Source organism: Oryctolagus cuniculus, chromosome 18, assembly GCF_051225735.1.
Source record: "Oryctolagus cuniculus isolate XC-2025 breed Fujian yellow rabbit chromosome 18, ASM5122573v1, whole genome shotgun sequence".
NCBI classification, from domain to species: Eukaryota; Metazoa; Chordata; class Mammalia; order Lagomorpha; family Leporidae; genus Oryctolagus; species Oryctolagus cuniculus.
Window position 1 is genome coordinate 12,697,745 of NC_142884.1, and position 21,066 is coordinate 12,718,810.

A 21,066-nucleotide genomic window follows, 5' to 3' on the forward strand; every position below is an offset into this window, starting at 1 on the left:
AAACCTCCCGAAGTGTGCAGTAACGGGAGGTGGATTCTGGGGCCAGAGCTGGGGATCCACCCAGACACTCCCACGTGGGCCATGGACATGTTTCTTTTTTAAAGGTTTATTTCTGGCCGGCGCCACGGCTCACTAGGCTAATCCTCCGCCTTGCGGCGCCGGCACACCCGGTTCTAGTCCCGGTCGGGGCGCCGGATTCTGTCCCGGTTGCCCCTCTTCCAGGCCATCTCTCTGCTGTGGCCCGGGAGTGCAGTGGAGGATGGCCCAAGTGCTTGGGCCCTGCACCCCATGGGAGACCAGGAGAAGCACCTGGCTCCTGGCTTCGGATAAGCGCGGTGCGCCGGCCGCAGCACACTGACCGCGGCGGCCATTGGAGGGTGAACCAACGGCAAAGGAAGACCTTTCTCTCTGTCTCTCTCTCTCTCACTGTCCACTCTGCCTGTCAAAAAAAAAAAAAAAAAAAAAAAAAAGATTTAGTTCCTTATTAGAAAGGCAGAGTGACAGAGAGATCTTCCACCCACTGTTTCACTCCCCAAATGACCGTGACAGCAGGGCAGCGCCAGGTCAAAACCAGGGCCTGGAACTCCGTCCGGGTCTCCCGCGTGGGTGCAGGGGCCCAGGCCCCAGCGCATTCTCCGCTGCCTGCCCAGGCCGTTAGCAAGGAGCTGGATGGGAAGTGGAGCAGCCGGGGCTCGCGCTGGCCCGGCGTCGCAAGCTGCTGCATCATGGTGCTGACCCCCACAGCTCTTCTTTGGGCTCCCATTTTTCATAGTCCCCAGAATTTATGTAATGGATGCGATATCTTCCCTGATGTTGCTAAGAATGTTTTAAAAAAGTTAGAAAAAAATAATAAGCATCTTGAGAGGAACATTTTAAGACGGGGGAGGGAGGTGCTGTGGCACAGCCATTGAAGCCGACACCTGCAGTGCCGCCATCCCATCCGAGTCCCGGCTGCTCCACTTCCTGTCCAGCTCTCTGCTGTGGCCTGGGAAAGCAGTGGAGGATGGACCCAGTGCTTGGGCCCTGCACCCGTGTGGGAGACCAGGAGGAAGTACCCAGCTCCTGGCTTTGGATAGTGCAACTCTGGCCATTGTAGCCAACTAGGGAGTGAACCAGCGGATGGAAGACCTCTCTCTCCCTTCCCCGTAACTCTTTCAAAGAAATAAATAAATAAATCTTTTTTTTTTTTTAATGTTAGTTACAGATGGTTGTGCCTTTGTTTTGTAGCTTTCTTGTGTTATTTTATTTTATTTATTTATTTTTTTGAGCCCGGAACCCCATCCGGGTCTCCCACATGGGTACAGGGGCCCAAGCACCTGGGCCATCTTCCGCTGCTTTCCCAGGCGCATTCGCAGGGAGCTGGATCGGAAGTGGAGCAGTCGGGACTGGAACCAGCGCTCACACGGGGTGCGGGCGGCACCAGCTTAACCGGCTGCGCCCCAGCGCCGCCTCCTGTGTCTGTGTTCCGGGCTCGGCGTGTGTCTGCCACTCTGACCTCCCTTTCTCAGCACGGACGTATTTTCTGTGGCTGCTGGCCGGTCACTGCAGACTTGCTGGCTTCAGTGACGCAAGTGGACCCTCAGCTGCTTCTGCACAGAGGATGACGCAGGTCTCCCGGGAACAGAATCAGGGCTGCGTCCGTCCCGTGGGCGCCCTTCCTCCTCCGGGCCCTGGGGGCTGCCTGTGTTTCCACCGTGGTCCCCGGAGACCTCCGCCTTGCTCACGGCTTCCCTCCGAGCTCACTGGCCCGTGGCTGGCGACACCTCTGCTGGCAGGCTGTCCCGGGTGGCTGGGCTGCTTCCCCGCCTTCTGCTCGCTGTCCAAGTCCAAGTCCGCTCCCTCGCTTGTAGGTTTCCATTACAGCTGCCGCGCCGAGGTCTGTCCCCATTTCTCGCTGTTACAGATGTGCAGCCTTCAACGATGGGAAAGGGGATTAGAAGACAGATGTAGGGGCAGGCAGTTAGCCTAGCGGTTGCAACTCCAGTGAGCGCTCCTGCCTCTACATCAGAGTGGGAACCTGGGTTGGGTTCCTGGCTCTAGGTACGACCAGCTTCCTGCTGGGGTAGACCCTGGTGGGCAGCAGTGATGGGCCAAGTCCCTGGGCCCTGCCAACCACCTGGGACACCCAGACTGAGTTCCCGGCCCCCAACTTTGGCCTGGCCCAGCCCTGACCATTGTGGGCATTTGGGAGTGAACCAGCAGGTAGAAGTTCCCCATCTCTCTTCTCTCTCCCTCTCTCTCTCTCTCCCTCTCTCCCTCTCTCCTGGGGCCGAGGAGATGGGACTGGGACATCCCTGTGTATGCACCTGCCTCCCACCACTGACCACAGGCAGCTTCGCCTGCAGGAGTGAGAGAGCCCTGTGGGTGTCACGGACTGCAAAGAGTAGGGTTCTAGAAGGTGGACAAGTCCCGGACACAGCCTGTCCCCTGGTCCCGTGGGGGGACCACCGCGCAGCCACACCCTGGTTTCAGCCCCGAGCCACCTCCAGAACTTCAGGATTATTATTTATTTATTTAATTGAAAGGCAGAGTTACAGAGAGGGAGGAGTAGATCTTCCAACCACTCCTCAAATGGTTGCAACAGCCAGGGCTGGGCCAAGCTGAAGCCAGGAGCCTGGAGCTCCATCCAGGTCCTCCACAGGGGTGCAGGAGCCCAAGCACCTGGCCCACCTCTGCTGCCTTCCCAGGCGCATTCGCAGGGAGCTGGATCAGAAGTAGAGCAGCAGGACCGGAGCCAGTTCTCATATGGGATGCCGGCCTGGAAGACAGCGGCTTAGCCCACTGCGTCACCACGCCGGCCCCAGCATTCTTGGTTTTGAGGTGTCCCCCCTCTTTTTACTCCTGCAGAGGAACCAGGGCTGGGATGGGGAAGAAAAGAGGGCGGGCCTGACCCAGCCTGGAGAAATCAAGGAGGCTTTCCGGAGGAAGGGGCCTCTGCAGCTCTCAGGAAGCATGCGGCGAATGAGTGAATGCGGCTAGGAAGGTAGCCTCCAGCTCAGCGGGGCCCTCCCAGTCCTGTCTCGCCCGCTCCCTGTGTTGCACCGGGTGTCTGTTCCTCAGGCCCCGCTGGGCCGGAGTTAGAGGTGAGCTCTGCCCACATCAGCCCCAGAATCCACCAGGCACACAGGCACGGGCACCCAGGGAACGCGGCTGCAGGGGACGTGGGGCTGCTCCTCGCGCATCTGAGCTGTGTTCTCATCTGAGGAGTGGGGATGATGACGGCACAGCCCCAGCCGAGGACCGGACCCCGCCACCCTCCCCCACCAGCCTGGCCTCAGCCACGGACCACTGGTCACACTCCCATGGGGCGCGGCGAGTGAGGGCTCAGCTCAGGATCCAGGACCGGCCCTGTCCCCTCCCCCATCCCCTGCAAAGTTGCTCCCTCGGCAGACACGCCCCCCCAGCCCTGCTGTGTGCCAGGCAGAGTGGTAGACCCCACAGCTAGGGACGTGAACACCACAGAAGCCCTGAGGTTTGTAACAAAATAGAGCGGGCTTATATGTTTACAGGCTTTCAGACTTCCATGGGCTCTGAAGACAGACAGGGCACGGGAGGAGCGTGCATGTGTGTGCGTGCGCATGTGTGTGTGTGCGTGTGCGTGTGTGTGTGGAGGGGGGAGGGTTGGGGTTTGATCTGCTGGTCCAGGAAGACCTCATCAACAAGGTAACATCTGAGCAAAGAAATAAAGGGGGGGGGGCTGGTGGCCGGCGCTGTGGCGTAGCAGGTAAAGCTGCTGTCTGTAGCGCCGGCATCCCATATGGGCGCTGGTTCGAGTCCCGGCTGCTCCATTTCTGATCCAGCTCTCTGCTATGGCCTGGGAAAGCAGTGGAGGATGGCCCAAGTGCTTGGGCCCCTGCACCCGCATGGGAGACCTGGAAGAAGCTCCTGGCTCCTGGCTTCAGATCGGCACAGGTCTGGCCGTTGTGGCCATTTGGAGAGTGAACCAGTGGATGGAAGACCTCTCTCTGCCTCTGCCTCTCTGTAACTCTGACTTATAAATAAATAAGTAAATAAAACTTAAAAAAAAAAAGACATAAAGGGAAGGAGTCGGTGTGTGGCTGTCGGGGAAAGTGGACTCCAAGCAGGTGCAAAGGGCCTGAGGTGGGATGTCCCCCGTGTGAGCTGGGCGAGAGGAGGAGATGAGAGGGACAAGGTGGGTGATGCGGGGTGGGGACGAGCTGGTCAGAGAGGGTCTCCGGGGCAGCACAGGGTCCTGCTCGGGCCCTGCCTGCCCCTCCCCCAGCCTTCTTCCATCCTCGGCTCTGAGCTCCAGCCACACACCCTGCCTCCCAGCACTGTGGCGTGTCAGCTCACTTGCTGTCTCTTCCTTCCTTCCTTTAAAGATCTATTTATTTGAAAGGCAGAGTTACAGAGAGGCAGAGAGAGAGAGAGAGAGAGAGGTCTTCCATCCTCTGATCTGAAGCCAGGAGCCAGGAGCTTCTTCCAGGTCTCCCACGCAGGTGCAGGGGCCCAAGGACCTGCCTCATCTTCCACTGCTTTCCCAGGCCACAGCAGAGAGCTGGATCAGAAGTGGAGCAGCTGGGGCTCAAACCAGTGCCCATGTGGGATGCCGGCACTGCAGGCGGCGGCTTCACCCGCTCTGCCACAGCGCCGGCCCCTAGCACTGGTTTTATGGCCTCTCTCTGGAATGCTCCCGACTCCCCCCATCCATCCTCTCTGGCAGACTCGCTCCTTCTCATCATTCTTGGCTCTGCCAAGGCTCCAAGCTGCCCCGAGCGCTCTGGCCGAGGAGAGCCGCAGGCTGGCTGTGAGAAGCCTTGATCGGGATTTTTCGGGATTTCCTGAGATTCTCCCTTCACAGCACCTGCCCTATTTTTCAGTATGTTTAACATCCGTCCTTTGCAGACAGGACCCAGGGCTGTGCTGGTCACCATCGGGTCCCCAGGCTTGTTGGACACATACGAGCTGGCAGTGCGGTAGGAGCGGAGCCCACCCGTCATTGTTGATGTGGGCTAAGCATCCCTGGCGCTGTAGCTGTTCTAACCGCGCCTGCTTTGCACAAGACAAAGCGCAGAGAAGCGAAGCGACTTGATGAGGGGCGCACATTCCGGAGCCAGCTGGTCTGGATTCAGAGCGCACACCTTGGCCACGCAACCACGCTGCCCACAGGTACCCGGCCCCCAGCAGGTGCTCAGTAAGTGGGAGGGGCAGTTTGCACGTCGTTTATCCCACAGACAACCAGTACGCAGCAAGTAGTTTATAAATGCATGCCTGTGTGGTGCGGTGGAGCTACTGCTAACTTGTGCAGCCCGAAGGGACTCCCCAGGTCCCCCGTCATTCTCCCCTAAACTCTCTTCGCCGCTCAACTCCGTTCACGCGCCGGAGGATCGAGTCTCTCGGCGCTCTTCCTTCCATGCTTTGTTCTTGGTTCTCGGCAATCCTCAGTGACGCCTCCGGCACGGCCTCTCCCTAGAGCTTTTCCCTCCCAGCTCCGTGCGCACGCGCGGTATTCCTATTGGCTCCCGCTTAATAGAGTGACGCGCGGTATCAGCCAATGGCGCCGAGAAAAAGTTGGAGCGGGCCCGCGAGGACGCCTCACAACCCCGCCTCTTACTGAATATTCATAAGGGAGGCGGGTGGACGCCGCTGCACGCCGCGGCCGGCGCCATGAAGTGAGCCGGGGTTTGGGGGTCGCGGTTAAGCGGGAAGGCTCGGGGAGTCTGCAAGATGAAAGGGGGACCGGTGGGCGCGCCCGAGGCCCCGGGGAGGGCGAGGGGAGGCTCGAAGAGTGGAGTGGGGCGTAGCCTGCGGATGGGCGCGTTGAGACCCAGAGGCTCCCCGGATGCCGGGGGGAGCCCGGCGACTCGGGTCGGGGAGGCTGGAGGGAGGCCGCGGGCTCGCGGACTGACCCGGCCGCCCCCGCCGCCAGGCTCAACGTGGACGGGCTGCTGGTCTACTTCCCGTACGACTACATCTACCCGGAGCAGTTCTCCTATATGTTGGAGCTCAAACGCACGCTGGATGCCAAGGTGGGCGGGACGTCTGGAAGTGCTGGGGTCCCGGCTGGGTCGCCCCTGGGTTGGGAAAACCCAACTCTGGAGTCAGCTGCCCGGGCAAGCCTTGTGACCTCCGAGCCGCACGGTGTCCGCCCGGAGCGGCAGCGCCTGCTTGGCTGGTGGGGGTGTCGGACGGTTTGACAGTGGCTGCAGAGGGTGTCCCAGCAGCGGGGTGGGGGTGGGGGTGGGGCGGTGTTAGAAGCCACAGGTGCTGCCCGAATCCAACAGCGCACAGCCAAGTCTTTCTGTTTATTTTCATTTTGTTTGAAAGGCGGAGAAACACACAGATCTCTCCTCTGCTGTGTCGCCTCCCCCATATGTCTGCAGTAGCCGGGGCTGGGCCAGGCTGGGACCAGGAGCCCACAACTCCCTCTGGGCCTCCCACACGGGTGGGGCAGGGACCCAAGCACTTGAGCCATGTCGGTCGCCCCCCACCCCTCACCCCTCAGGGGAAGCCGGACCAGAGCAGAGTAGCCGGGGCTGTAACCCGGCTCTTGGCCGCGGGATGTGGGTGTCCCGTGCGGCACTTAGCCACTGTGCCAGCTGCGGCTCCCAGGGCCATTTTGGAGATGAGCGTGCTGTGGCCCCGAGGGGTGCAGGTTCCTGTCCAAGACCAGGAGGTGGCAGGAATGGGGCTCAGCCCCACTGCCCTCAGGGCCCAGGCTCATAACTGCTAGTTTGTAGGTGGTTGGATTTGGGGGAGGCTCCCAGGGTTTGTGTCCCCAGTCTTATATATATTTTTTTATTTTTTGACAGGCAGAGTGGACAGTGAAAGAGAGAGAGACAGAAAGGTCTTCCTTTGCCGTTGGTTCACCCTCCAATGGCCGCACGCTGATCCGATGGCAGGAGCCAGGTGCTTCTCCTGGTCTCCCATGTGGGTGCAGGGCCCAAGCACTTGGGCCATCCTCCACTGCACTCCCTGGCCACAGCAGAGAGCTGGCCTGGAAGAGGGGCAACCGGGACAGAACCCGGCGCCCCGACCGGGACTAGAACCCGGTGTGCCGGCGCCTTATATTTTTATGTAAGATTTATTTAGTCATTTATTTGAAAGGCAAAGTGATGGCAAGGTCTTCCAATCACTGGTTCACTCCTCAAATTGCTACAACAGCCAGGGTCGGGCCAGGCCAAGGCCAAGAGCCAGGAGCTCCATCTGGGTCTCCCGCATGGGTGCAGGGGCCCAAGCACTTGGGCCATCTTCTACTGCTTTCCCAGGCCACAGCAGAGAGCTGGATTGGAAGAGGAGCAACCGGGACTCGAACCAGTGCTCTGATATGGGGCGCTAGCATTGCAGGCAGGACTCTAGCCACGGCTCCAGCCGCTCCCTGAGGTTCTGAGTTCTGTGTCCTGTCCCTCCCACCCCCCCCACAGGGTCATGGGGTCCTGGAGATGCCCTCGGGCACTGGGAAGACGGTGTCGCTGTTGGCCCTGATCATGGCTTACCAGCGGGTGAGTAACTCCCGAGCCCGTGGGGAGGGTGGAGCGGAGGGGCCGGACGGGGGCTGAGGCACTTGTGCCCGGCAGGCGCGGCCGCTGGACGTGACCAAGCTCATCTACTGCTCCAGGACCGTGCCCGAGATCGAGAAGGTGAGCTGGGGGGGGGGCCTGCGGTGAGGCCGGGCTTGTGGGGAGCTGGGAGGTGGAGGGGGGCTGCAGGGAGGCCGGGCATGTCTGGGAGGTGGAGGTGGGGGGCCTGCACTGAGGCCGGGCGTGTGGGGAGCTGGAGGTGGGGGCCTGCACTGAGGCCGGGCGTGGGGGGGGGTGGAGGTGGGGGGCCTGCACTGAGGCCGGGCGTGGGGGGGTGGGGGCGGGGGCCTGCACTGAGGCCGGCCCCTGGCCCCGCCCCCGGCCCCGCCCCCTGGAGCAGGTGATCGAGGAGCTCCGGAAGCTGCTCAGCTTCTACGAGAAGCAGGAGGGGGAGAAGCTGCCGTTCCTGGGGCTGGCGCTGAGCTCCCGCAAGAACCTGTGCATTCACCCCGAGGTGCGTGCGCGCCCCTGCCCAAGCCCGGGGCTGAGGCCCTCCCGTCACAAGTCCCGGATGCCAGAGCAGGGGCTGTGCCGGGAGTCTGCCACGCTGGGACCATCGCTCAGGTTGCCGGCAGGCACATGCCCAGCCGCCGCCCCACTGGCCCCTGCCAGCTCCTGGAATCCGGCTGGGGCCGGGCCGGGCCAGCTCATTCTGGGGCTCCCATGTGCGCAACAGAGACCCAAGGGGTCGAGCCACCGCCTGCTGCCTCCCGGGGTGCCCGGGCTCTCCCAGCTGTGTGTGGGGGTGCGGCTCGGGTTGTCCAGAGCCCAGCCTGCCCCTGCGGGGCGTGGAGGCCGGCTTCGTGGAGGGGCCACTCAGCGCCTCCGTGTCCCCCGCCCCAGGTGACACCGCTGCGCTTCGGAAAGGACGTTGATGGGAAGTGCCACAGCCTCACGGCCTCCTACATTCGGGCGCAGTACCAGCAGGACGCCAGCCGGCCCCACTGCCGCTTCTACGAGGTGCCGGGGCTCGGCCTGAGGCGGGCAGGCCAGGACAGCCGGGCGGCCACACCCCTGACCCCGCCCCTCTCGCCCACCAGGAGTTCGATGCCCATGGGCGCCAGGTGCCCCTCCCCGCCGGCATCTACAACCTGGATGACCTGAAGGCCCTGGGGCAGCGCCAGGGCTGGTGCCCCTACTTCCTCGCCCGGTACTCGGTGAGGGGCCGGCGGGGCAGGCGCAGGGGCGGCGGGCAGCACCCGGCCGCCCCTGCGTGTGGGGGCTCGGATCTGGCCTCTCTGCCTGGGAGGGAGCGAGGAGGCCCCGAGGCCCAGCTGACGCTGGCTCCCGGCCCCAGATCCTGCACGCCAACGTGGTGGTCTACAGCTACCACTACCTCCTGGACCCCAAGATCGCCGACCTGGTGTCCAAGGAGCTGGCCCGCAAGGCCGTGGTGGTCTTTGATGAGGCCCACAACATCGGTGAGGACGGAGCCGGGCCGGCGGTGACGCCAGCACGCACGCGCACACGCCCCCGCCGGAGCCGCGCTGAGCCCGCCCCTCGCCTTGCTCCCCACAGACAACGTCTGCATCGACTCCATGAGCGTCAACCTCACGCGCCGCACCCTGGACCGCTGCCAGGGCAACCTGGAGACGCTGCAGAAGACGGTGCAGAGGTGGGTGCGGTGGGCGGACCCTGCCCAGCCCTGCCCCTGCCCCAGGCCCGCCCCTGCCTAGCCCCTGCCTCTGCCCTGCTCCAGCCCTGCCCCTGCCCCAGCGGCCCTGCCCCAGCCCCCGCCCCAGCAGACCCCGGACGCCCGGCCCTGTCACACAGTGCCCCGGCACCCGCGTCCCTGCAGGATCAAGGAGACGGACGAGCAGCGCTTGCGGGACGAGTACCGGCGCCTGGTGGAGGGGCTGCGGGAGGCCAGCGTGGCCCGGGAGACTGACGCCCACCTGGCCAACCCCGTGCTGCCGGACGAGGTGCTGCAAGGTGAGGCCCTGCGGCTGCGTGGCCTCGCCGCGGCCCCGGCGGCCCCCGCTGACCCCCGCCCCGCTCCCCGCTCCCCACAGAGGCCGTGCCCGGCTCCATCCGCACGGCCGAGCACTTCCTGGGCTTCCTGCGGAGGCTGCTGGAGTTCGTCAAGTGGCGCCTGCGCGTGCAGCACGTGGTGCAGGAGAGCCCGCCCGCCTTCCTGAGCAGCCTGGCCCAGCGCGTGTGCATCCAGCGCAAGCCGCTCCGGTGCGTGGGCGGGGCTCGGGCGGGCGTGGGCGGGGCCTGCTGCGTGGCCAGTGCCTTCATCTCCCGGGCTTTTCCCTGGCTGTGGGTGGGTCCTGGGCCTCTGGCCGCACTTTCTCTGGGGCGGGTGGGAGGCACCGCCACTCCCTGGCCTTGGGGTTCTAACCATCCGTCCCAGGTCTCGGTCGCGTCCCAGTGCTGTGGGTGAGGACGCAGGGCTCTGACCGAACCCTCTGCAGGGGGCAGCCCTGGGCGGTTTTGCTCACCTCCCCCGGCCAGGCAGGGGGCTCGTGAGGACAGAGAGCAGGTCTGGATCACTCAGCACCTGTTCCCGCGTGCCTGCTCCGGGCTGGGGACCCAGCGGTGGCTGAGACAGCCCATGGCGCCTCTGGGCGTCTCCCGATGGTGATGGGCTGGAGGAGGTGGGAGGAACCAGGCTGCAAGAGGTGAGCCCTGGAGAGCCCTGGAGGCGGACTTTAAGGTCCCGCTGCCCGCCTGGCGCCAGCCTCCGGCCAGCCTGGCCTCAGCAGGGGCCCAGCGCTGTGGTCGCCTTTTGGACTTTGATCGGTGTGTGCTCTGCGGGGGGGGGGGGGGGGGGGGCTGTGATGCCCCGTGCGCGCCCGAGGGGCTGTGCAGAGGCTGCGTGAGCCCGTGTCGGGCAGGGCCCTGGCGGCGGCTGTGTGCAGCTGCCCTGTGTGGGACAAAGGCAGGAGCGGCCACTCACCCGCGAGGCAGGTGGGCGGGGCCCCTGGTCCGCTGCTGGCTCCGCCCCAGCGGCCCCCTCCGCTGCCCCCCAGGTTCTGCGCTGAGCGCCTGCGCTCCCTGCTGCACACCCTGGAGATCGCCGACCTGGCCGACTTCTCCCCCCTCACCCTCCTCGCCAACTTCGCCACGCTCGTCAGCACCTACGCCAAGGGTGAGCTCCCCTCCGCCGCCGCGGCCGGGCCCTGGGCTTGGACCCTCGTGGCCTCGGGCCTGGGCTCCTTTCAGAGGCACCACAGAGCCACAGGCGGTTGCCTGAGATTTTTATTTATGTATTGAAAGAGTGACAGAGAAGAGGGAGAGAGAGAGGGCTTCCATCTGCTGGTTCCATCCCTAGATGACCACAACAGCCAGGGCTGGGCCAGGAGCCGGGAGCTTCCTCCTGGTCTCCCATGGGGTGCAGGGCCCCGGCACTTGGCCCATCCTCCACTGCTTTCCCTGGCACATTGGCAGGGAGTTGGGTCGGAGGTGGAGCAGCGGGGGCTCGAACCAGCGCTGTATGGGAAGCCGGCACTACAGGCAGTGGCTTTACCCGCTGCACCACACTGGGTCCCGCCTGCCTTTTTTGTCTTAATTCTCGTTGGAAAGGCAGAGCGGGTCCAGGGCGCCCCCGAGTGCTGGAGTCACCGCCTGCTGCCTCCTGGGGTGCGCATGAGGAGGCACTTGGACAGGGTGTGGGTGTCCCGAGGGCGTGGCTGCCTGCTCGGATAGCCTGGGAGTGAGCCTGGTGCTCAGGCCTGTGTCTCCTGGCCCCTCTGGCCGGGGGAGGGTGAGCCCTGTGGGGTCGCCCACACCATACAGCGTGGTCAGGACTTGGTGGCCGTGCGCCCTGTGGCACTGGGGAGCCATGGCAGGTTCCGAGTGAGGGAGGTGCTGGGTCGGCTTTGTGCCCGAGGAAGAGGCTTCTGGCAGGGCGGGGGGCAGGAGCGGAGGAGCCTGGGCGGGGTGACCCAGAGGCTGCGTCCATTGGCCCCGCCCCCTTCCTTCGCTCGACACCAACCCAGGGCTCAGTCTGATCCCTGGGAATTGCTGCCCTGTGCAGAAACCAGGTCAGGCCCAACGTCCTGCAGGGGGCAGAGACGGTCACCCCACCCCAGGGCCGGTCAGCAGCAAGTCCTGGCCGTCTCCTCCTCCAGGAAGCCCTCCCTGACTTCCTCTGTGCCAGCCCTGCCCACCCTGGAGCACCACTGCGCCCAGGGCAGGGGCTTGGATTATTTTTTTTTTTATAAAGAGAAAATATGTGAATTCATATGTTCATTCAACGAATGAGCTGGGCCCAGCACTGTGGAAGCAACAGAGCCACAAGACTGCCTTCCGAGACCTGGCTGGAGGGGAAGCTGGTGGGCGGGACCCCCAGCGCTGGTGCCTACAGGGTGCGGGGGGGCTCTGGGCGGAGTCAGGCCTCAAGCAACCCGTGGAGCTGCCTCGGCCAGGGGCCAGCGTGTGCAAAGGCCCTGGGGGAGTGAGCTTCCGGGTCAGGCAGGCAGTTGTGAGCAACCAGGAAGGGGGGTCGGCATAGGGGCCCCACAGGCCATCCTGGACCCTGAGAGGAGCGTGGAGCCACGGCCGGCTCCTGAGCAGGGCGGGCACGACCCGGGGGTCCTGCAGGACGCCGGCACTGAGCCCGGGTGGGAGGTGGCGGCTTGGGCATGTGCAGGAGCGAGGCCCTGGACCCCGGGGGAGTACAGGAGCGAGGCTGGGTGCTGCCCTTTTGGGATCCCCCCGTGAGCCTGTGCAGGAGCCGCCCTGGGGCTCAGGGGGTGGAGTCTGGTTCCTGACGGACAGGTGAGGTGCGGCGGTGACCACGCCCGCAGCCCAGGGTCTCACCGCCCGCACTCGCCTGCTGCAGGCTTCACCATCATCATCGAGCCCTTCGACGACCGGACCCCCACCATCGCCAACCCCGTCCTGCACTTCAGGTGAGCGCCCGCCTGGGCGGGGGCCCCGGCCCCTCGGACCCAGTGCTCACGGCCCCGCCTGCTCCCCACAGCTGCATGGACGCCTCGCTGGCCATCAAACCTGTGTTCGAGCGCTTCCAGTCGGTCATCATCACGTCGGGGGTGAGGACGCTGGCCCCGCCGGCCCTGCCCCCACGGGGCAGGGGTGCCCGCCGCCCCGCCTCCCGTCCCCGCCCCGCTGAGGCCCCTCCTGTCCCTGTCCAGACGCTGTCCCCGCTGGACATCTACCCCAAGATCCTGGACTTCCACCCCGTCACCATGGCAACCTTCACCATGACGCTGGCCCGGGTCTGCCTCTGCCCCATGGTGCGTAGGGAGAGCGAGCTAGGGGCCCACCCCAACCTGGGCTCGGCCTGGGAGTGCCCCGAGGACTCGGGGAGGGAGCCGAGTAAGAGCCAAGTGGCCCTGGCCCCGGTCTGCTCCTCTGCGCCTCCTGACGCGGTCCCCAGCCCTGGCCTGGCGCCCAGCATGTGTTGAGCCCAGGGCTCACCGGGAGGAGGGAGGCCTTTCGGATTGTGTGTGCCTCAGCCCCTCCCGTGTGCCAATGGCAGGGGGCTGAGAAGCGGCCCGAGGGGCCTGGGGAGGCCTCTGCGTGGACCCCGGGCCGGTGCTGCCCTTAAATTGTGTGCCAAGCTCCAAACGAGCAGGGGACTTGGCCCTGTCCTTTGGAGGCCGTGGCCAGTCCTGAGCCCACGCACGGCTGTAGCGTTCCCACTGGGTGGGCGTGAGTAGGAGTGACGGGGCCAGGATCGCGCCCGGTGCCCGCAGTGCAGGCGAAGGGGTGGCTGCTTCCCCTCCCCCTCTCACTCACCCCAGATCGTCGGCCGCGGCAACGACCAGGTGGCCATCAGCTCCAAGTTCGAGAGCCGGGAAGACATGGGTAGGCGCCTGCGCGGTGGCTGCGGGGTCCCCAGGCCCCCCGGGTGGGGGGCGCTCCACTGTAGGCACCCCTAGCTTGAGGGGTGGGAGGTATGAACGGCCCTTGAGCTGGCCTTGGCAGGGTTTCTGGGCACCCCGAGTTCAGGGGGCGGGGCCAACGTGTGACCCCGCGCAGCGGTGATCCGGAACTACGGGAACCTGCTGCTGGAGATGTCGGCCGTGGTCCCCGACGGCATCGTGGCCTTCTTCACCAGCTACCAGTACATGGAGAGCACCGTGGCCTCGTGGTACGAGCAGGTAGGCACCCCCGGCCTGCCGGGGGACTGCCCCGTGCTGCTCGGGGGCACCTGGTGCAGCTCGCAGCACTGGGGAGGAGAGAACCTGGCCGAGCATGTACCAGGGGATGGCGGGAGAAGGCCACTCATCGCCCGCGGCCGGGACCGTGGCCTTGTCCTCGGGCAGGGTGGCTGCAGCCCCAAGGTCTGCTCTCACCGCGGCCCTCTGGGTCCCCTGAAACCTCGGCTGCCCTAGGGCTCCTGGCTCAGCCAGCTAGTGCATGTGGGGGGTGGGTTTCCTGCGGGAATCCCAGTGTAGCCTCTGATTGGCTCTGCCGGGCTTTCAGTCAGCCGCTCCACCAATCACTGGCCAGGGATGTCCTGATAGACACCCCGCGGCCGGCCACAGATTTGTCCGAGGGGCGGGGCGAGCTGCATGGCGGGGGCGGCGGCCGGGCCCTGACCTCGCGGGCGTCCTGGCTCAGGGCATCCTTGAGAACATCCAGAGGAACAAGCTGCTCTTCATCGAGACCCAGGACGGCGCCGAGACCAGCGTCGCGCTGGAGAAGTACCAGGAGGTGAGCGGGCCGGGCGGGCGGGCGGGCACCCAGCGGGGGGCGCCAGGCCGCGGCTCACGCCTCCCCCGCCCCCAGGCCTGCGAGAACGGCCGCGGGGCCATCCTGCTCTCGGTGGCCCGGGGCAAGGTGTCCGAGGGCATCGACTTCGGTGAGTGGACCGCTGTGTTCGGGCAGGGGCCACCCCCGTGCCCCTGCCGGCGCCGTGCCTAACCCCTCGCCCGGCCCGCAGTACACCACTACGGGCGAGCCGTCATCATGTTCGGCGTCCCCTACGTCTACACGCAGAGCCGCATCCTCAAGGTGGGTGCCGCGGGCCGCGGGGCAGGGACGGCGCGGGCCGGGCCGCGGGCGGGGCAGCGGCCAGCTCGCGGCCTCCTCGCCCAGGCGCGGCTGGAGTACCTGCGGGACCAGTTCCAGATCCGGGAGAACGACTTCCTCACCTTCGACGCCATGCGCCACGCGGCCCAGTGCGTGGGCCGGGCCATCCGGGGCAAGACCGACTACGGCCTCATGGTGTTCGCAGACAAGGTCTGCCCCGCGCCTCCAGGGCGGGAGAGGGAGGTGGCGGGGCAGAGGGCGGCTGGGTCCCCGCCCCCCGGCCTGACGCCGCCCTCCTCTTGCTCCAAGCGGTTCGCGCGGGCCGACAAGCGGGGGAAGTTGCCGCGCTGGATCCAGGAGCACCTGACGGACGCCAACCTGAACCTGACTGTGGACGAGGGTGTCCAGGTCGCCAAGTACTTCCTGCGGCAGATGGCACAGCCCTTCCACCGGGTACGGCCCGGCCACCCCGCCTCCGGGAAGGGCCCTGGGATGTCTCCCTGCCAGTGCCGATGTTTGCAAACAGCCGTCCCTGGCCCCTGCAGGAGGACCAGCTGGGCCTGTCCCTGCTCAGCCTGGAGCAGCTGGAATCCGAGGAGACGCTGCGGCGGATTGAGCAGATCGCGCAGCAGCTGTGAGACTGGACCGCCAGCGCCCGGCAGGCCTTGAGGTGCCTCCCGCGCTCCCGGGCCCTGCAGGAAGCTCAGGCCGATGCCTCAGGGACTGCAGAGCCTTTAATCGCAGGGGATCCCCGCCCTGCCCCCCGAGTCCTGCTGAGACGTCAGGCCCACGTGATCCGGCCTCACCGCGGGCTCAGGTCCTGGGTGCTGGTGCTGAGGCTCCTCGGGGCCTCGCTCAGGCGCCAGCTGCGGCCCTGGGGACAGCAGGGGCGGTTGGAGGGGGGGAGGGGCGGGCACAGCTCCCCCCACCCCCGCCCGGCCCCTCACCTGCGGCTGAGCGCCCGCGGCCCGGGGCCCGTCCGTGGGCAGCGTGTTGAGCGACACGGCTCTCTTCATCCTGCAGGGGGCCACAGGACACGGTGTCTCCCGGGGGCCGGCCGTGGGGGCCGCAGGGCTCGCTCACGCCGCTCCCGCGCCCGCACTCACCCGGCAGCCCCCGCGGGGCCCTCGCCGCGCAGCCGGGAGACCAGCTTCTCACTCCCGCGCCGGATGGACTCGCGGAGCTTGGAGAAGGAGCTGCTCCGGCGCAGGGCCTGCGGGGCCGGGGTCAGGGGTCAGCGCCCAGTACCGCCCCCGCCCGGCCTGCGCCGCGGCCCCGGCTCACCTGCTGTTCCGCGTGGTCACCAGCGGTGCCTGTGCTGGGGGCTCCTGGGGGACGGGTGCAGACAGTGAGGGGGCGTGGGGGGGTCTGTCCCCGTGGCCGTGGGGGCGGGGCGGGGCTCACCGAGCGGGGCGGGCAGCTGCTCCCGGTGCAGGATCTCCTTGTACAGCGCCTCTGCCTGCTCGTACTTGTTCTGCTTCAGGTAGGCCGACGCCTGCCGGGGGGGGGGGGGGGGGGGCAGGGCTCAGGACCCCGGCCCTGCTGCCTGCCGGGGGACCTAGGGCAGGGGACTGCCTGCCTCCTGCTCCCCGGGGGCCAGGGCCAGCCTCCTCGTGCCTACCCCCCCCCCCCCCCCCCGGGCACTGGAACGAACAATAAACCTCTGCCTGCCTCACGGCCCCTGGCTGCCTCCTTGCTCAGCACCCTCACCAGGTTGTTCTTGGTCTTGGCCACGTTGGGGTCCTGGGGGCCGCCCAGGGCCTCGTAGATGCGGAGGGCGCGCGCATAGTGGCGCTCCACGTCCTCGAACTTGCCCTGGTTCTGGCAGAGCAGGGCCAGGTTGTTGAGCTGCTTGGCCACATCCGGGTGGTCAGCGCCCAGGACCTGGGGAGGCGGGGTCAGAGGTCACTGGGGAATCGGCCCAGGCCGGGGAAGTATGGGGAGAGGTCAGATGCGGAGCTCCTGGGAGACCCAGGGGGTAGCACGCGGGATGAGGGGGGCTGCGCAGGGACAAAGGCCAGCGGGGTGAGGTCGCGGCGGAGGAGGGCGGGACCTTCTCACGGATCTCCAGTGCGCGCTGGCACAGGGGCTCTGCCTCCCGGTACCGTCCCCGCTTCCCGTACAGCACGGCCAGGTTGTTGAGGGTGGCGGCCACCTGCGGCGGGCGAGGAGGCCGGGGTTTGGGGGGGGGCATCCGGGCGGTGATGGGGCCCAAGCACGTGGGCCATCTGCTGCTTTCCCACGCCACAGCAGAGAGCTGGGTCGGAAGTGGAGCAGCCGGGACTCGAACCGGCGTCCATAGAGGATGCTGGAGCCGCAGCAGTGGCTCCAACACTGCCTTTGAAATGACCTAGCAGAGGGGCAGGCACGGCCTCCCCTCTCCCCGGGGTCCCCACTCACGGCGGGGTGCTCTGGGCCCAGCGTCTGCTCCCGGATCTGCAGGGCGTCCTGCAGGAGGTCCGTGGCCTCCTTGTACTTGTTCTGGTCTCTGAGGAGCAGGGAGGGGTGGGGCTACTGGGACTGGGCCAGTGCCCTTTAGGGGTCACCCCCACAACCGAGCGCCTGCACCCCCAGACCTGTGCCAAGCCCCTGAACACCTCTGCTGGGGGCCCTGGGGCCTGCCGCTTCTGCCGGGGTCTCCACGCCCTCCCCCAGCCACAGCTGCTCCCACTTCCGCCCGCCAGCAGCCCGCAGCGCGCTCACCTGTACACCAGGGCCAGGATGTTGAGCATGGTGGCCACGTCGGGGTGGCAGTGCCCGGAGCTGCGCTCCAGGTCCTCCAGGGCCTGGCGGCACAGGGGCACGGCCACCTCGTAGCGGCCCTGCCCCGCGTACTGGATCACCAGGTTGTGCAGGGTCCGCAGCCGTGCGGGGATCTCGTAGCCGCCCTGCTGAGCCGCCGCTGCGCCTGCCGCCTCGGAGCCTGGGGGAGGCAGGCACCCAGTCACCCGGGCCCCAGAACAGCCTCCGACCAACCCGTGGGAGGTGTCCCGGCCTGGGGACAGGGTGCAGAGCCTGCCTGGCTCCCCAGCCCCGGCCTCACCTGCCTGCCATCACCCTGCTGGTAGCGGCCACCTGCTGCGTCTGCCCTAGCCCCCCATACCCCCCCCCACGCCTGGGGCCCACACCCACCTCTCTGCTCCTCCTCCTCGCTGGGGAACAGGGAGGCCAGGCTGTCTCGGCGAGGGGGGGACTCCGGCCGCTGTGGGCAGGATGGGAAAAGGAGGTGTATGAGGGGGGCACCGAGTCTGCCTCAAGGTCTGGGGGGCGCTGCCCTGGAGCCTGCGGGGCCCCCCGGGGGCTCCGTGGAGTCCGAGGCGGGTGTGCACCTGGCTCCCTGCCGGCGACTCGTACTGCCGCAGCTGGCCCAGGAACTCCAGGTGGCCCTTTTCCTCCTCCAGCTGGGCCACGGCCTCCTCGCTGACCCGCAGCCGCCGCTGCGTCTCCTCCAGCTCCTCCCGCAGCCACGCGTTCTCCTGGGCCAGGCGCCGGGCCTGCGCCCGCAGCCGCTGCCTCTCTGCCTCCAGTGCGCCCACGTGCGCCGACAGGGCCAGCAGCATCTGCGAGGGGTGGGGGCTGTGGGGCTGGATCCCACCCACCCTGCCCCGGGCCCCCAGACTCTGCCATGCGACTCAGGTGACCCCAGAGGCTCCCCAGGACCCACGCTCAGGGGCCCACCCCTCCCCCTGGCGCGAGTGCCCCTGGTACCTGCGCCTCGCCCAGCCCCAGCTCCAGGGCCTCCAGCGAGTGGTTCACCACCTGCTGCTTTTCTTCGAGCAGCTCCGAGCCGGCCACAGGCCCCGGGCCCGCCAGGGCTTCGGCCAGGCGCCCAGCCAGGCCGCGGTGCTCGGCCCGCAGGGCCTCCAGCCCCTGCACCACCTGCCGCGTCTGTCGCATCAGCTCCTCAGGGCTCAGGCGCTCTGGGCTCAGCCCTGCACTTCCGGGCGCTGCCACCTGCACGGACATGGCTGCTCCTGGGGCAGGGGGGTGGGGGGCTCATGTCAAGGCCCCTGGCACCCGGTCTCCCGGGCCAGCAGGATCCCTGCCATTGGTCCATCCCAGCCACGCCGCCATGCCCTGCCCATCCTGCTCTTACACCTACGGGACAGCCCCCGGTTAGCCAAGCTGGGCACATAGCCAGCCCGCTCCAGGGTCCGTGCCTGGCCAGGATCTGGCTGCCCTGGGTGCAGCGGCCCCCTGCTGCGGGGCAAGTGGGCGGGGCGTGTGGAGGCGGCTGCCCAGCCGCTGTGAGCTCATTCTTAGGGTGTTTTTGTTGGGAACCAGTCGGACCACTGGGGCTGGGCTGGGCTGGGGCGGGGTGGGAGGAGAAGGCTGGAGGCTGGGGCACCGGAAGCAGAGGAGGCCTCTGGGTTGAAAAGACTTCCAGGGGGACAATGCATTGGCCTTGACAGACCCCGAGGGAACAGGGACTCCACCCTGTGCCACAGACAGGCTCAGCCAGGGCCTGTTGAGACACACAGGTGCGGCCCATGGGTGTCACTGGCCATCAAGGCTGGGGGTAATGGGTGGAGGTCCCACACACAGGACTCCCTGGGGTTGTGATGTGAGGGACAAGGCCTCAGAGACAGCTGGCGATGCCTCGGGGGTCTTCCTAGTGTCACACACTCACCTGCCTCTTTTTTTTTTTTTTTTAAGACGTATTTATTTGAAAGGCAGAGTTACAGAGAGAGGGAGAGACAGAGATCTTCTATCTGCTGGTGCACTCCCCAGATGGCCACAATGGCTAGAGCTGGGCCGATACAAAGCCAGGAGCCTCTTCCGGGTCTCCCACGCGGGTGCAAGGGCCCAGGGACTTGGGCCATCTTCCACTGCTATCCCCAGGTCCATTCGCAGAGAGCCAGAGTGGAAGTGGCGCATCGGGGACTTGAACCAGCGCCCATATGGGACGCTGGCTCTGCCGGCGGTGGCTTTACCGGCCCCACACACCTGCCTCTTACAGACTTGTACAACACACCACGCACAGTCGCTGCTCTCCTTCTGTCACACACAATGTGACAGACAGCGTCTTACACAGCTGTCTGAGACGCCGGCGTCCCATGTGGGCGCCGGTTCCTGTCTCGGCTGCTCCACCTCCCATCCAGCTCCCTGCTGATGGCCTGGGGGAAAGCAGCGGAGGCCAGCTGTGTGTTCAGACCCCTGCCCCCGCGAGGGAGGAGACCCTAGTGGACTTCCAGGTGCCCGGCTTCAGCCTGCCCACTGTGGCCGTTTGGCGGGGTGAACCAGCGCGGATGGGCCACCTCTCCTGGATGGTCAGTCTCCCTGCCTTTCAGATAAACAAAAATTCGTAAACTTTTTTTTGTTATACATACAGGTCGGCGCTGACGCACACCCACATCCCTGAAGAGATCAGGTGTATGTGCGTGCACACGTGGGAGCGCTCGGCTCAGCAACACACGCACCCTTGGGAGACACGCCCACACGCAGGTGTGGCCTCTGAAATGACTCTCATCTCCCCCACCCTCCTCACTTGCAGAATCAGAGCCCCTCCAGGCCGGCCCCTCCCACACTCACCCTGCCAAATGCACTCTCACGGTTCCCCGTGGGCGCCCCCCCCAACTCGTCCCCACCCCTGGCCAGGAGGGCCCCCCCCCCCGGCCTTCTGTGCCACACACACTCACAGCTGCAAACACGCGTGCGCCAATGGTCCCTGACCGGGGAGGAGCGCCACTGGCAGCCGCGGGCGCCCGTGGTGTGGACAGCTGTGGTCATGCGAGCGGGGAGACCCGCGTGTCTGCACCCAGCTCCGTACAGACGGGGGACGCCCGGGGTTCTGCGCACACGCACAGCCCCACGCCGGCGAGGAAACTTCGAGAAGGGAGTGGGAGAACACAATGTCCTAACCTGGCGAGTCTTGCACGCACTCGGCAGGGGACGCGCCCGTGCTCACCGCACCGTGCGGACGCCCGCATCGTCCCGCAGCCCGGCCTCCCGCTGTCCCCCGCGCTGTCACGCACCGTGTCGCACCCACCGCGGGCGGGCAGCAGGCCGCGACCCCGGCCCAGCTCCAGGCACGCTGCCCCGCCGCCCGCTGTCACGAGGGCCCCTCCCGCCCCTAGGCCCCGCCCCGCCCCGCTCCTGTTTACCTGCGCCTGGGGGACCGGGCGCGGCCCCAGCCCGGCCTGCGGACCCCAGGGAGCCCCGGGACGGGGCAGGGAGTTCCCAGGGGCCCCGCGTCCCGTCCCCGTGGCCAGGCGAATGGGCCCAGGGGCGCGCCAATCCCAGCCCTCCCCTTGGCCCCGCGCCCCATCAGGGCGGCTTCCCGCGACTCCCGCGCCCACCGGACAGCCGACGGCTCCGCGCCCCGCTCGACGGCGTCCCGCAGGCTCCGCACGCCCCGCCGCTCCCGGCTGTGACCGCGTCTCGGGCCGCGGGCGGCTCCGCCGGAAGGCGGGGCGGCCGGAGTCCCGCCCCCGCAGGTGCGGCCGGAGCCCCGCCCCCCGCAGGTGCGGCCGGCCCCGCCCCCGGAGGGGAGGGTCGGCGCGCGGCTCAGGCCCCGCAGGACTCGCGCGCGCAGCCTCCGGGAACCAGGGCCGCGGCCACGCTTGCCGTCCGGGAA

General features: G+C 66.9%; 2 protein-coding genes across 3 annotated transcripts; one reads left to right on the plus strand and one right to left on the minus strand.

The window, feature by feature from the left end:
* The first annotated feature begins 5,500 nt into the window (after positions 1 to 5,500).
* On the plus strand, positions 5,501 to 16,164 carry ERCC2 (ERCC excision repair 2, TFIIH core complex helicase subunit). Of its 2 annotated transcripts, none has more exons than XM_070062110.2 (24): positions 5,501 to 5,633; positions 5,891 to 5,990; positions 7,386 to 7,463; positions 7,539 to 7,601; positions 7,882 to 7,995; positions 8,385 to 8,501; positions 8,582 to 8,698; positions 8,839 to 8,962; positions 9,060 to 9,156; positions 9,340 to 9,473; positions 9,554 to 9,722; positions 10,517 to 10,635; positions 12,331 to 12,400; positions 12,472 to 12,541; positions 12,644 to 12,745; positions 13,256 to 13,319; positions 13,494 to 13,615; positions 14,079 to 14,171; positions 14,247 to 14,319; positions 14,401 to 14,471; positions 14,556 to 14,699; positions 14,799 to 14,942; positions 15,035 to 15,159; positions 15,513 to 16,164. In XM_070062110.2, exons 1-23 carry the CDS (start codon positions 5,629 to 5,631, stop codon positions 15,125 to 15,127), a joined length of 2,283 nt encoding a protein of 760 aa, XP_069918211.1. In that variant the 5' UTR covers positions 5,501 to 5,628; the 3' UTR covers positions 15,128 to 15,159; positions 15,513 to 16,164. The 2 variants fall into 2 exon arrangements, with proteins under 2 accessions (XP_069918211.1, XP_069918212.1); XM_070062111.2 differs by having other exon boundaries at positions 5,610 to 5,703; positions 15,513 to 15,650.
* KLC3 (kinesin light chain 3) lies at positions 15,206 to 20,912 on the minus strand. The gene is made up of 13 exons (XM_070062112.2): positions 20,789 to 20,912; positions 18,198 to 18,463; positions 17,819 to 18,049; positions 17,622 to 17,691; positions 17,193 to 17,412; positions 16,890 to 16,977; positions 16,543 to 16,644; positions 16,200 to 16,373; positions 15,894 to 15,984; positions 15,774 to 15,817; positions 15,596 to 15,702; positions 15,437 to 15,506; positions 15,206 to 15,363 (listed from the first exon to the last, which is right to left on the minus strand). Exons 2-13 carry the CDS (start codon positions 18,453 to 18,455, stop codon positions 15,292 to 15,294), a joined length of 1,527 nt encoding a protein of 508 aa, XP_069918213.2. The 5' UTR covers positions 18,456 to 18,463; positions 20,789 to 20,912; the 3' UTR covers positions 15,206 to 15,291.
* Between the last annotated feature and the right edge of the window lie 154 nt (positions 20,913 to 21,066).

What these genes read in the sequence shown, in the direction of transcription:
- ERCC2 (XM_070062110.2), top strand. An exon ending in CGCTGGAGAAGTACCAGGAG is followed by an intron (nt 14,172 to 14,246) that starts GTGAGCGGGCCG and finishes CCCCGCCCCCAG; the next exon opens with GCCTGCGAGAACGGCCGCGG. An exon ending in TGGCACAGCCCTTCCACCGG is followed by an intron (nt 14,943 to 15,034) that starts GTACGGCCCGGC and finishes TGGCCCCTGCAG; the next exon opens with GAGGACCAGCTGGGCCTGTC.
- KLC3 (XM_070062112.2), bottom strand. Translation starts at nt 18,455, where the DNA reads ATGTCCGTGCAGGTGGCAGCGCCCGGAAGTGCAGGGCTGAGCCCAGAG. An exon ending in CCAAGACCAAGAACAACCTG is followed by an intron (nt 15,985 to 16,199) that starts GTGAGGGTGCTG and finishes CCCCCCCGGCAG; the next exon opens with GCGTCGGCCTACCTGAAGCA. An exon ending in GTGACCACGCGGAACAGCAG is followed by an intron (nt 15,703 to 15,773) that starts GTGAGCCGGGGC and finishes CCGGCCCCGCAG; the next exon opens with GCCCTGCGCCGGAGCAGCTC.